This window comes from Heterocephalus glaber, unplaced genomic scaffold (assembly GCF_053883595.1).
Source record: "Heterocephalus glaber isolate CG9 unplaced genomic scaffold, H.glaber_assembly_v1.0 deba00001532, whole genome shotgun sequence".
Lineage (NCBI taxonomy): Eukaryota > Metazoa > Chordata > Mammalia > Rodentia > Bathyergidae > Heterocephalus > Heterocephalus glaber.
Window position 1 is genome coordinate 20,735,104 of NW_028258330.1, and position 15,115 is coordinate 20,750,218.

Sequence of the window (15,115 nt, forward strand, 5' to 3'; positions counted from 1 at the left end):
TGGGGACCAGCCAGTGCCTATGCAGGCAGTGGCCTCTGCTCCTGGTGTGGACCCTGGTGGTGGGTTCAGCTGGACCCACAGTCAGAACACGAAGCTACTGTGAACAAGAGGAAGGGCACAGGGGATCTGTCTGCCACCAGCTCTGACATGCTGCCTGGTGACCTGCAGAACCTGCTGCCTGCCCTACGTAGCCTCACGTGCACCCAGCCCAGGACTTGGAGAAGCTGGAGGAAGAGGGCTGGGTGTCTGAGGAGCGGAAGGTGAGTCCTGACCCCACAGCAGTGATGTAAGAGGCCACACTGGCCTTCAGAGCACATGATTATGACTGTATCTTCACTGTGCTTCCAAATCTTCAGCAAAATGTTGCACATGGTCAGTGTCAACCCAGAGTCATAAAGGGGAGAATTCTGGGAAACAGAGTTCTGGCATTGCTAGTTTAACCAGTCCTCGTCCCTGGGGAGTTTAGTGTCTACACCCCATCTTGCCCTCGACCAGCTCTGTAACCTGAATTATAGGTAGTACTTATTTGTGATATCTTGGTTTCCTTACCTGTGAAATGGGCACTAAAGTCTTAGCTTCTTCAGAGACAATAAGCCCAGCCTGACAGTTAATACCTCCTAAATAGTTAATTAATAATAATTACTATTTGTGTCAAAGAGTTTACTATTCATTTATTTGGCTATGAAAAAAAAAGCCACTTGTCTTATAAGATATATAGTAAACCTTCCTTATCCACCGTTTGGTTTCGGTGGTTTTACTTACCCAAGGTCAACTGTGGTCTGAAAATATCAATATTTGTTTTGACTCATTTAAGAGAGACACCATATTCACATAACTTTTATTACAAAACATTGCTATAATTATTCTATTTCATTATTAGTTATTGGTGTTTATCTCTTCCTGTGCCTAATTTATAAATTAAACTATATCATAGATACATATGAATAGGAAAGAATATAGAACATATAGGGTTCTATACTATTCATGGTTTGAGGTATCCACTGCAGGTCTTGGAATTCATATCTCATGACAAGGAGAGACAATTATATTAAGAAGCAATGTGTTGCCAAAGCCTTTCTGGATTAAGTAACCCACCAGGTCAATCTTGGGAAAACAACATAACCCATCTTCAAAAGCATAAATGCCAACATTAAAATGAAATGTTGTATGCACGCTAGTTGTGAAGCTGTGCCGTCTTAGCTACCCTTCCCCCATCCCCCAAATAAATGGTATAAATAAGCCCTAAGTGAGGGAAAAATAATAAAATTATTCTTTGACACCTTTGCAGATGTAGTGGCTGGTGATTAAAAGAAAATATTTCCTTTAAAAAGGCCACATATGAAAAGGAGCCCCTGGCAGCTGAGCTGGTGTGGGACGGAAGCAGAAGGTTGGCAGCCAGCACGGGGGGGGACACAGCAAGGGTAGTGAATGGTAAGCAGGTGGGAAGGTGGGGCCAGAGGAGCGGAAGCAGAGGACTCTAGGACAGCGTTGGGGTGGGGTTTGCAGTGAGCCCTTAGCATTGGTAACTCAGGGCCAGTTCCACTGCTGTCTCAGCGTGGGGCCTTGTTTTCAAGGCTGAACATAAAGGAAAGCAAGTTTCTGTGTGATTGGAAGAATAGGGGTAAATTGGCCACTTCAGGGTGTTGGAAAGCTTCTCTCTGACTCCCTCTGGAAAAGGAGGCCCCCAGGCAGTCTTTGTAGCCATTTAGCCAGTTATGAGGGTGCCTCTTAAGGATCTGTATTTCCAGATGGCAACAGGAAAGCCAAATGTACCTGAGATGGTGGGTTTGTGCTGGGCACAGGGGCTGGGTGTTCCCAGGAGCTGGGAGGGTAGAGAAAGACCTGAAATGGAACTGGAGCTCTCACAGAGTGGGACGGGAGCAGAGTGGAGGAAACAAGATGATCTGGAAATGATCAAAAACGTTCAGTTTGACCCAATCACTCACTTGTGGGAATTTCTGTTCAGTGATGTTTATAACAAAATTGCTTGCAAGTAGTGGAGAAATAGAAACAGCCTGAATCTTTCTCAATAGGGAGTTTGTTAATTAAATTATTATGCTGACATCTGTCAGCAGCAACTTGTTTCTCCTTTTCCTTAGACTCCTTCTCCCACAAGCTGGTCCCATGGGTTCCACGTTCCAAGCTGGAGGCTGCTTCCCCAGTCCCTGCTTCCATCACCTCTTGTGTGGGCCTCTGTGACTCCAGGCCTGATGATCTCCCTCATTCTCATTCAGATTCCCAGTCCATTCCTGGCTGCAGTGGCTTTGCTTCTCTCTCAGGATAAAATCTAGTCCCACATCCTCACCTCTCATCTCGGAGCTTCTCATGGGGGCCTGGCCTGCCTCAGCCATTCTCCAAACTGCTCATACTCTTCCTCTTCCAGCATAGTCCCACCTTCCAGCCTAGGCCCTTGCTGCCCCTCCTCTGGGTCCTTCCCTCACCCTTTCTCCTCTGGGGGCTGTGTAAAGGTCATCTGTTTACATTGCTTCCCTCTCCCAGCCCATATCTCTCCATCACTTAGCCCATCTTATTTTCTTCATAGCGCTCATCACAAGGTGACATGGTCTCAATTATTTATTATTTATCTTCTTAGTTATCTCTCCTACTAGAAGGGAGAGTAAGGGCTTGATGGGGTGCCTGGCGTACAGGAGCTGCCCCTCTACACGTGTGTGAATGACAGAGTGGAGGTAAGAATGCTCTGAAGCTGTCTGAAAGAGCAAGGTGGCCATCTAGGTCTTATGTTGGAGCTGCCCTCAATATACACAGTAGATACAAGCTCATTCATGAAAAACATAAATAAATACAATCCTCACAGTTGTCAAGGATACCAGTTTTTGAGGGCTTACAACCATCTGTGTCCAGTTCTAACTACTTTTACATTTATTTTGTCTCACCTGATCTTTTCAATAATTCCCTGGTGTTGGTATGATTTTTGGCAACATTCGTTGACAGACAGAGAGGTCAAGAAATTGCCCAAGGCCACACAACTAAATGGGGGATCCAGGAAGCTGGAGGGTCTGAGTTCCTCCAAAACATTCTCTAAATGAGATGGAGTGGTTATCTTAGGGATGGAGGGGCAGGGAGATTGAGAAGATAGTGAAGTCCCTGGGAGTGTACAGATGCCTGTTCTACTCCTTTGGCACTGAGTGTCCTGGGCAGGCCACCCCTTCTCTGTGCTCACCTAGGAACCAGGGGCCCAGGACTGCTGGGGAGCACACTGGACCATGTACCCAAACACACAGAAGCTGGCAGCCAAGGATGCAAATGTTGGGAAGCAGCCCTGGAAGCCATGTTCCAGTTCCCTGAGCCAGGCCCACACAAGGCTCCACACATCCTGGCTCAATACACCTATCCTCCGTGGGTGCCCAGGCTCTCCCAGTTGTCTCCGGGCTGCCACTCCCATGCCCTGGAATGTGACTCTCTGGGCCACCTGTGAGGAGAATGTGCAGGAGTCATTTTTTAAATAGCTGAGCTTCAGGCTCACAGTGCCAAGTGCAGCGTAGTGACTTTAAAGGGCCTGTGCAGCAGACCCTGAAAGATGAGCCCTTGCCACTCATCCTGTAGCAGCAGAATGCACAGCTTGAAGGGAAATCAAGTCAGGAGCAGATGGCTCAGGAATTTTGTGTCCATTGTGGGTGGCAGCTCATTTCCTTGAAAATTTGAGAGGAAGGTGTGATGCGGGCAACTCTCCATCTGGGTTCTCTTGGCAACTCTTCATCTCCTCTCTCTGGGAGGCTCCTGACACTGGGTGCAGTGCACATTTCTCCTGATTATTTGGGGGTCACTTTCCTCCCAGACAAGGAGTTGTATTTGTCTGTTGCTCTTCATGTGTCTGATTTGCTAAAGACAGTACAGGGCTGGTGGTTTAGCTCAGTGGTGCTGTTGCCTGCCTCCCAAGCACAAGGTCCTGAGTTCAATCCCTGGTACCCAAACAAACAAACAAACAAACAAAAAGACACCAAGTAGATATTTCTCTGACAAATGGTGGATTTTCCCTTTCCACTGGTCTCATCACCTTAGAAAGGCCCCAGGATTGTCCTGCCCTGGTGCTCATCAGTTAGGTGATCTTGGACTTTTCTTTGAAGGCTTAGGTGCAGGGAGCACTGTACCTGACTTTGAACCCACACTCTGCCTCCTGCTCACCATCATCTTTGCTGGGCCTCAGTTTCCTTCTCTGACAAATGAGCCCTCACACCTGCATCACAGACTGGTGCGAAGGATAAATGGCCCAACACTTGGAAATTGTTTACAAGAAGAATTAGTACACAGTCAGCCCGAGATAAATATTAACTCATTATTGTATTATTGCCAGGCTGGGCTCTAACTTGTGATCCTCTAGTCTCAGCCTCCCAGAGTGCTGGAATTACAGGCATGTACCCCCTACCAGGTTTATTGTTTCCTTTAAAATACATTAAGGTATAGCTTACAAATAATAAAATGTACCCCGTTTTCATGTGCAGTCTGATGAGCTCTGATAAACAGATACCCCTATGAAAACATGGCCTCATTCAAGGTAGAGAATATTTCCATCTCCCTAAAGGTTTCTTCTGTCCCTTCCTGGCTCCTTATGATGAATTTTGCGGTTCTAAAACTTGGCATAAAAGCACTGTCTAGCTCTGGCTCCTTTAGCCCAGCATTGTGTTTTTTGAGACTCACCCATCCAGTTCTATGTACGTTCATTTCTTTTTACTGCCACAAGTCAAGTTTTACCAATTATTTTCCCAGGCTCAGTTTCCTCTCTATAATGTGAGGTTAATGACTTCCACCTCACAGAATTTGGGGAACAGCAAATGATCCGGTGAGCAACGCTGCTGTGAACACCAGTGCGTATTTCCCACTCAGAACTGCTCTCTGCCATCACCTCCCCTTTCCCTTAGAGAGGGCCCTGCAGATGACAGGCAGCCTGGGGACCAGGAGGTCAAGGTCGCTGAGCGGCCCCATGGGGGAAAAAGCTGCAAAAGGATGCACATCTGTGGAGGAATGGCTGTGTTTATAAAGCAGATTGTTATTTTTTAATTCTTTGCTGCATGTCCTTTCCCCTACTTCCCTCTTTTAAGGATAATTAAAATGCAAGCTGGCACTCCCTGTGAGGAGACAGCTGAGGATTTAATTGTCCCAAGAAAAAATTTCCAGCAAAGGTCCTGCAGTAATGGCAGCTCCGGGCCTGACTGCTCAGACATCTTTGCGCCTAGCACATAATATGAGTGATAATGCGTTAATCTGCATGGGCGCAGGGTCCATTTACTGGCATCCAGGGAGCGATGGCCGAACCTAGCCGACAGCGTCAGTCAAGCTGCAGCCTCCTAGCCATTAAACTCTCACCTGACCTCATTCTGGAGATGGGGCTGTGGCCAGATACATGCGCTCGGAAGTCCACCAGCTGATCCTGCCCCAATGGGGCTATGGGGACAGAAGGCCAGGCGGGTGGGAACGGCACCTTCCACCATGAAGGCTTGGCTTGTTGTCCTTGAAGTGGGGCCAGGAGGACGTGCCTGCTGAGTGACAGATCCCTGGCAGCTCTCAAAGTTGGGCCACTTAACCAGCTGCACTGGAGTTGTGAAATTTCAGGGTAGAGAAAGCTCTTTGCAATCTTTCATCCTGTTTGCTAAGTATAGCCCCAGTTTCCCTAGCAGAAGCACCAGAAGCGTGGACAAGGGTCATTGGCTCCTTCCTGTCAGGGAGCAAGGATCATTTTTTTTAAAAAAGTGATTGCTCTGACCCCAGGATGATGATGAAAGGCAGAATAACTCAGTGGGGACAATTAAGGGGCTGGGGCTTGAACCTAGTTCTAAACCTCCTGCCTGGCTCTCAGTTGTCCTAAGATCCAAAGCAGTCTCCCACTTTTATGCCCTTCTTTTTCCCCTTTGCTTTCTTTTCTTCTTTCTTATCCATCTATCATCCATCCACCCATCCATCCCTCCATCCATCCATCTGTCCTCGCATGGATCCATCAATCTGTCCACTCATCCACTCATATTCCTGTCCTTCCATCTATCTACTCTTTCCTCCAACAGCTATTTGCTGGGTGTCTCCTATGCATTGGACATGAGACTCAAAAGGATAGTAGAGCCAGCGTCCTCCTTACATTGAGGCAGCTCCTAGGACAATAGAGAAGAATATTAAGCAATACAAGGTCAATGTATAATTACAAATTGTGACAAGGGCTCCAAAGGAGATGCACTGGACATGATTACTTTACCATGGTAGTGTCTAACAGACAAATTTGGCCTAGTCTCTAGGTTGGAGGGCAAGCAAGCAAGACCCAGCAAGTGTTCCAGGCAGAGGGATCAACTTGTGCAAGGGCCCTGTGGCTCATACTAGAAGCTGTCAGGAGGCTGGAGTTGCCAGTGCAGAAGGTGATGGAGAGAGTCACGAAGGATGGGGCTGCAGAGCTTGGCAGGGGATTGGTCTCTGGAAGGCAGCAGCTTCTTTGCACCATCAGGCTTATCCTCACCCTCTGTGTCTCAGGGAACAAGGCAAAAGAAGGTGATATTACCTTTGGCTGCCATATTGGGGCATTATTTAAAAAGATCCATTAAGATTAGTTCATTCTGTCAAGGGATATACTGGAGTCTGTCTTTAGTCAGGGCCCAGATTTTACAAAGCTGTCATACATGCTAATTTGTAGATTTAGGCACAAATGACTTTCATCTGGGAAAACAGATCACTCCAAAGGTATGGTTTTATCACCTTGTAGGACCTTAGCTAGTTTCTGTATCTAACCTAGACCTTTTATTCCCACAATCCTTTTTGGAAAGCCTGTAGACCTGCTTGGCCTTAGAACTGGTGCTGCCCACCTACTGGTTGCCTTACTCATGAGCTTGTGCCGCATGTTGGACACCCTCTTTGAACAGCTCTCCTCTCTGTCCTGGGATGGCCAGCTGTCCCTGCTTCCTCATTCCCCATGAGCTCATTCATATGGATGTGACCCATCTTTTGCCCACACCCCATTCTCAGAATGTTGTACAGGGTCAGGTTTCCAGTACGAGCTTGAGAAATTGTTATTAGTTAAATGAATGATCTTAAGCTTATTTCATCACCTCTGGGGTTTTCAACTTTCTTATCTGTGAAATGGAAGTCATAGCACCAGTCTGCAAAGGGTGTCTGTGAAATAAAGATTTAGGGCTGGAGATTTAGCTCAGTGGTTCCGCCGCCTGCTCTGCAAGCACAAGGACCCGAGTTCGATCCCCTGTACCAAAATAAATAAATAAATAAATAAATAAATAAATAAATAAATACTTCAAGAGGCCAGGATCCTATCTGGCATGTTGTGGGTATAGCCTTTCTTAGCCTGGGGGCTGGATCCCAGATAGGACATGAAGTTCTGGGGCTTATGGTCTGGTGGGGGTACACAAGTCACAGAGGGCATGGCTCACTGCAGAGTCAGGGCAGATTCCATTGGTATTTGGTGAGACAGAAAGCCATGGCAGAGAGTTCCACTGTAGCTGGAGAGGAATAGGAAATGTCCTTTAAAATGTTAAGCAGAGGTGTAGGGGAGAAGACCCAAAAACTAGGGGGGGTGTTGGCCCCCAAAATTGGTGGGAGGGAGCCATTTCAGGCAAATGAGAGAGGGAAGGACTTGATGAAGTTATTTCAGCGCGGACAGGAGACGCAGTGCTGTAGAGTTTCTCTAATAACCTGGCCTTGCTGTGTGAATGTGAATATGTGAGTGTGCATAGGTGTGCAGATGTGAGGGAATGTCAACGTGACTGTGTATGAATGAGTGTGAGCAGATGTGTATCAATGTGAAGATAGCTATGTGAATGTGTGTACACACACTTGTATGTGTGCAGTGAGCATCGTCAGTGCCCCACTGTTGCAGAGGGTATGAAGCCTCTTTTCATTTAGTCCTCACTAGGCCCCACAGGTACAGGCCGCTACTGTCCCCATTTCACAGGTGCGAAAACTGAGGCTTGGTGGTGAGGCCATTTGCCCAAGGTTGCAGGGCAAAGACTCTGTGGGCAGCCATGGTGGAGGGAGGAGGGGTGAGGGCATAGGGTGTGTGGAAGGACAAGTAGTGAAGGGGGTCTCAGATGAAGGGATGACAGATAAATAGTTGTCCTTGTAGCTGTCCTTGCTCTTCCTGCCCAGCTGGGCACTTTTTCTTTCACTGTTTCAGGTGCTATTTTGGTCACTGGGATGCTGTCTTTCAATTTAACTCAACAAGACTCCTTGGGCCTCTCACCTGCACCAGATCCTGGGCTGGGTTTGGGGATGAAAGATAAGGCATTAACACTGTTTTAAAGAAATCGTCAGGTAGGAACAGACATCAAAAATTGGGGGAGGGGATGGGGCAGCCGCCATTTAAGAAATTTGAGGTATAACTTGGACAAGGTAATTGTGCAGCCTGAGGAGGTTTTGCATGTGTGAACCCCAAGGGACTGTCCTAGGGGCACACACTCAGAGCATCTGCTCCCTCAGGCTTTCTGGAACTCTTTCCAAGGGTAGCCACTCTTTGACCTCTGTCACCAAGGTTTTGCACAAAAGAATTTTTAATGTCATAATCTTGTGTTTGGAAAATAAGCCAAGACTCTGGGCCAACACAGTGTGATGGTGACAGGAGGCACTAGGGACGCCAGCAGTGACAGGAGCGCCTCAGGGTAACTCGACTGCCTGTTACCAGGCTGACACTCTGAAGCTTCAGTGGTGAGACCCTGTGGAATTCCGTCTTCCCACAGAGTCCTGTGCACATGGAGCACTGAGTGTGACCGTTATTTCTCTGGCAGCCTCCAGACCCCTATCACACATATCCAGTGGCATTGCTTCCCAGATGGAGGCTTTTGACAAGGTGCTTAATCTATGTCTCAAAATTCTTATTAAATGGTGGCAATCACAGTACATATCTCCTAGGTTAAGAGGATGGAGGGAATTGATATTGAATTAGTTAATATTTGTACTGAGTTTAGGAGAGTGTGTGGTATATAGTATGTGCTTATATAAAAATTAAATGAAATAAATGTGGGTCCAATCTTGGCTTTTGGGAACACACTGGAGGACACAGAAGTCTTTGCAGTCGGATGTTCTCTGTGGGAGAGATTTTCCCAAGCATATGTGTAAAGTGGACAAGGACTCTGGAAGGCAGAAAGCAAGGGCCTTGGGGCTGGTCCTCACTGAGGGAGGGAGCCTGAGCATCCTTCTCTGCTCTGAGGAGGTGCCCGATAAATGCCAAATGCTTGACTGATTTCCTGGTGGGCAGGAAAAGCACCACTTGGCACCCATCCACTTTGCCCCACCTGCCAGCCTCCAGCCCTGGAGATTTGGACTGTGGAGAAGCTAGGCCCAGGTGCTGAATAAAAGATATCCCCAAGTCTCTTTGCCTGGACATGCAGTCCATCATCCCTTCCCAGGAAATGCACGGCGCTTCCCTGCCCCCTTGGCCTGGATTCATGCCTTGAACATCTCAACCCTAGAAACAGTACATATACTTCATAGCCTAGACCCCGAGGGAAGCAAGCGCTGAGCATTGGCAGAGGGCTGAGTTCTTGGGCACAACCAATATCCTGGCCTGAGACAGTGACCTGAGCCCCACAGGAGCCTCCATGGCTCTGGTGATCCTGATCACATGGACCAGGGTGGGGGGTGATTCCCAGTGGATTGAATAGAAGTCCTAGCCTGCCTAAGGATTCACTGTGCATTTCCAAAGCCTCAATGTTCCTTTCTGCAAAATGGACACAACCACAGCTATCCAGCAGTGATGGAAGCTGTCAGTACAATGTGCTGGGGAAGAGTCAGGTCCCGGTTTCCAACCTGAGGAAATGACTTTTTTATTTCCTCATCTATAAAACATGGAGAATGAGTTCCTAGTGTACATGGTGGTTGGGAGGATGAAAGGAGTTAATAACTGCAGAGTACTGGGCACATTACCCATCATAGCTCTTATCAGCTATTGTTGATTCTGCAGCCAGTTCTTATGTGAGATGCATTAATCATTAACCCCGTGGTCAGGCATCTGGTACCAAAGTCAGGCAGTTGGAATTTGAAGCTCAGCCATACCACATCACCCATTAGCTGTGTGACCTTGTATAAGTTATACCACCTCTCTGAGGCTGGTCTACCAAATGGGGTCAATGACAGTATTGACTTCATTGAATTATAAGGTTTAACAGTCTCAATGTAAAATGCTATGCATAGTAAGCACTGGTATGAATTCTATATTAATATATTATTTCATTACTATTATTATCAATGATATTCTAATAGAAGGAGGATAAGGAAACTAACATTTATTGAGCACCTACTATATAATCAGCACTTGCCATAGTCTTCTGGCAAGTTTATTGTCAGGCAAGCACTAGACCTGCACTTGGTCAAAGTGAGGCTGGGGCCTGGCTGAGCCACTTGCCCAAGAACCCACCAGGATTGAGGGGCCTGCAGGGTTAGGGCTCAGCAAGGGCCCACCATGTGACATGCACAGGGCTCAGTGCTGGTTACCTCCTTTAATGCTCTCAGGAACCCTAGCAGGGGCTGAGCTGCCCCCATTGTGCAGATGGGCAGCCTGAGTCTCAGGGAGGTAAGATGTCCAAATTCCCACAGCTATGACACGGCAGAGCCAGGATTCAGACCAGTGGTCTGTCTGGATGTCTGTCTCAAGCTTACACAGCCTCCCTCCAGCTGGGAGAAACAAAGGGTTTATGTCTATAAGACCGAGGATTGGATCAAACACTGCAGACTGATACCAAGCCTGGGCCCACATTCAATCCTCACCTAGGTTCCTAGGACAGGCAGACAGCAGCCTCTAAAGAGGCACTAGGACAAAAATCCCAATGACAAGGAAGGACACAGAACGCCCAAGATGTCATTGTTACCCAGAAATCTTTATTACAAAAATATTTTGCAAGCCAAAAAGTTTAAGTTGCAACTATATACAAAATGGGGCCTGTTTCCTTCCCAACAATCTGAAAATAAACTCCCCAAACCATGCTCCTTCCGCAGGGTTGTTTCAACCTCTTCCATTTCCTAGGGCTCCATACACATGGCATGGGGACACTCCAGGCTGCCCGGCCAAAGCTAAAGCCACACATGCCTGCCTCACTGGCCTTACTCCCTTATCTCTTTACCAAGTTAAAATAAAACAAAATTAAAATGGCACCAAGAAAACATTCTTTTAAAATCCTGTGTGCGTGTGCGCGCATGCGCACACACACACACACATGCACACACGCACGCACACATGCACGCATGTGCTGTCTCTGATCAGAAGAGAGGGAGATGAAGGTTTACAAGCCAATCCTTCAAAACTGGGAAACAGCTTGGGCAGGTGGCTGGGGCACTGTAGCTCCCAGATGCCATTGAGGAGCCCTGCCTTGTTCAGCCAGTGCTGCCCACATGGCCTGTTGGCTCAGCTCGCTCCTGCATGCCATCATGTACAACAAGTCACTGACCCCAGAGAGCTGGTCTCTGCTGGGCTCTTGAAGTTCCCCCACTGAACCTGTGGAAACAGGCAGGATGGCTCAGCTTCTTGCTCTGACAGCCTGGGGTTGGGAATTCCCTGGGCATCCTACAGCCCAGGGTCATGGACATTGGTGTCTTGACTCAGTTATGTGTGAAGAACCAATAACCAGAGTTGCAACACTGCCTGGCCCAGGGCCCAGGCAGGCCCTTGCACCCAACTGGAAGGGCAGGAGTCAGAAGGTGATGTGGTCACAGAGGGACAGAGGGTGGATCAGCCCTGGCTCACAGCTGAGCTATCCTGGCTTAGACTGGGATCTATTCTAGTTTCATCCAATGGGGTTTGAGAGCAGAAAGAGAAGATCAGCTCAGAGAGCTGGAAGGGGGCGATGGCTAAAGGGGTGGGGCAAATGGCCCAGCTCAGTGTCCCTCCCCTCTGCATGTCCCTAAAGTGCTTGTGAGATGGTGGGGAGGATGTCATTGTCCCTCTCCCCTCTTTATGGAAAGCAGTCTGAGGCATCAGATCTGGACGAGGTTGTGGCATGGAGAAGCACTGGGCAGGTGGCACTTAGCACAGTACCCTGCCGTATGGCTGGGCCCATAGAGAAGGCTGAGTTGAGTCCCAGAGAGAAGGCTCAATGTCCCTGCTGAGCAGCTGAACGGACTTTTCTTCCTCATCCTCAGGGCTCTGGGCCCTGGAGGAAACTCAGCTTCTGTTGCAAGAAAATCCCTCCAGGACAACAAACTGTTAAAACCTCAGACTTCACAAGACCCAACCATGAATTTCAACACATGACAAAGAGCCAAGACAACATTGCTGTTGTTTTAAGAAAAAACAAAACAAAACAAAACACCACAGATCAAGTTTTCTAACACCTTGGCTTCAAGATTGCACGGTTCACATTTCTTGATAATTTACAGGCGTCCACAGGGCGATGCTGCTGAGTTAGTGCTAGCTGGAGGAAGCAAGCTTGGGTCTGGAAAGGAGAGGTGGGGCCACTAAGAGCACCCCTATCAGCCTGATCAGTGCCCTGGGAGTCACAGAGGGGCCCAAGGTAGAAGGGAGGCCAGGACTGTTGGCAGCAGCCTCACCAAGTTTTGGGGTCTGGGTCTCAGTTTTTCCAGGTTCTCCCATGGATGGAGCAGTTCGATATAAAGGAAAGATTTTCCTAAAGCCCCAAGTGGGTGGTGGAGGCAGGAGGAGGTGGGATCTTCTCCTCCTCAACCTAGAAGATCAGGCTCCAGAGCATCGAGGAGATAGCCCAGGGTCTCCAAGACCACGACCAGACTGGTGCCTGATGACCAAAGGCACAACAGTTCTTGGACCCCAGGTGGCTCTGGTCAGCTCCCCGGTGACTTAACCCCGCTGGTTCAGCCACATCAGTCTCCAGATGTGGGTCAGAGTCAGGGCGCAGGGCTGTCCTGGACAAGCTGGAGAGCCAAGGGGGATGGCAGATAAGAGCCACCCTCGCTCCTGGTCCCAGGGCCTGCGCCACCTGGTTGTCGAGAACTGGCTGACTGTCCTCACCATGGCCCTTCCATGTGGGACAAGAAAGCTCGTGAGGACAGGCCCAAGGCCGAGCAGTCCCACTCACTTCCTTTGGACCTGGACGCTGGCATACTCTGAGAAGGACGGCTCAGGTTTGGGGGCCGACTGTTTGGGCGCCCGGTTGAGGTGGACCATGTCCAGGTCAGCGTAGGTGAGGGTGTCCTCTGGCCGGGGCGGTGGGCCTGTCTGAATGCTGGCATACTCCGTGTGGTTGTTGGACTCGGCAGCCCTGGGAGCAGGCTTCTTGTCTTTGGGCAGATTCAGGTCTGCATATGTGATGTCATTGATGTCATTTGTGTCCTGGATCTAAAAGAGATGGACAGAAAGCCATTCTGGAACTCTCAATCTGCTCACCCATCAATTGGGTACCAAGTCTGGATGGTCCTGGCCCCATGGGCTCAGCCCCAGATCAGGCTCCCTCTTGTCTTGTCAGAGTTAACTGGCTCCAGCCTTACTTCCTCCTGATGAGCCTTTCTGAAATGCTAGTGTGGTCACTTCACAGTCCTGCATCAGCAGCACCTCTCAGCTGGAATCACACACAGTTCTCATCTCTCTCTTCCCACATCTCTCTCTCTGTTTAGAGTGTCTGCCCTTCTTTCTCCTTATAGTGAATTCTAATCCACCATGTGCATCTCAGTCCATATATCACTCCATCCTAAAGATGCTTCCCTGCCCTCCCTCCCCTCCACACCACTGGCTGGCCCCAGGGCTCCTCCTCATAGCACCCACTGCCAGGGACTGTATCTGCTTTGGGGCCTGAGCAGGTGTGGTCTCCTATGGGGTGAGGGCACTCATTCATTCTTGTGTTTATTCCACAAATATTCACTGGTCATTTATTATGATACAGGCATCAAGGCTGGCACAGAAGTGCCATTCTTGTTGAAGGGATGAACAGATGGGTGGCTGGTTGGCTAGATGGATGGATAATTGAATGGATGAATGGATGGATGGATGGATGGATGGATGAGTAGTAAAGATTCTGGAATCAGAAGGTCTGGGTTTGAATCCTGGTTCTGCCTTTTCTACAAGAAGGACTTTGGGCAATTCACTAAATCTCTCTGAGTCTCAGTTTTCTCCTCTGTTAAATACGGAAAATCATAGTTTCTATCACCAGGGCTGCTGTGAGGATCAAATGAAATCATCCAGGTAAACATTTAGGACAGAATCTGGCATGAAGTGACACTTACTTTCAATAAAGGTTCCCAATCATCATGAACCACTTGCCAAACCTGAATACCTCCCACACGTTTATCTTCGCACTGGAAATTGCCTTGATCTTACCCATGGATTACAAACTCTGCTTCTCCTACACTCAGCCTCGGTGCTTAGAAGTCGAGCGAGGCCATCACTACCACCAGCACAAGCCTTCACTCCACATGATGGCAGCTGCTCATCAGGACTCACTAGCCCCTCCCAATCATACAGATCACTTCATTTAGGCTTCACCACAACCCTGCCTGGAAGAATTATTGAGCCCATTTTACAGATGAAGAACCCAGACCTAGGGAGGCTTGATCATGCAGACAAAGTCACCCAGCTAGAAAAGAACCAAAGTCAGCTGACCCCAGCATTGTGGTCTTCTCACACCATGGCTCCAATGTCCTGAGCCTGCAGATGCTCACGCACTGCTATCTGGGAAGTCCACATGGACAGCTTTGGAGTCCGTCCTGTCACTGGGAACTGAGGCATAATCCTGCCGCCCAACACCAGCAGTCATGACTGTGCTGCTCCTGCCCTTAGTGGGAGCTCAGTAATCTTTGAATGCAGATTTCTACAGGTTTTAGTGACCAAGGTGTCTCACTATTCTCACCCTTTCCCCAGAAGACTCCCCAGAAGAAACCCCAAAAGTGACTGGGGAGAAGGCTTTTCTCTGCCATGACTGGAAACTGTTTTGTATTTGCTAATTACCACCCAAGGCCGTGCACAGGGATGTAGCAGGTCAGGATGGCAGGCTGAGGTGTCTGGCCTATAAACACTGCCCCATTGCTCTCTCAGCAGCCTGGCCCCTTCACAGATTATGTCTAAAATGATGCCAATAGCCTGGGAATGTCAAGGACAGCTGGCTCTCTCAGTCTGGGTCAGAGCAGGGCCTGTCTCATTACCAGGCTCTGAGGAGCCCTGTGCCTCCGAGGTCTGACAGCATCAGCTGATGACAGGCAGGGCTCCGTTTCTCAGAAA

General features: G+C 48.6%; 1 protein-coding gene across 9 annotated transcripts in view; it reads right to left on the reverse strand.

Moving 5' to 3' along the window:
* Positions 1–10,795: 10,795 nt before the first annotated feature.
* The window catches only part of Sirpa (signal regulatory protein alpha), a 44,416-nt gene continuing 40,096 nt past the window's right edge, over positions 10,796–15,115 (reverse strand). For all 9 annotated transcript variants that reach the window (XM_087188742.1, XM_087188738.1, XM_013070682.3 and 6 more), the window contains one exon: positions 10,796–13,243. In XM_087188742.1, the coding sequence (XP_087044868.1) occupies positions 12,980–13,243 (264 nt within the window). In that variant the 3' untranslated portion in view covers positions 10,796–12,979. The remainder of the gene's footprint in view (positions 13,244–15,115) is intronic.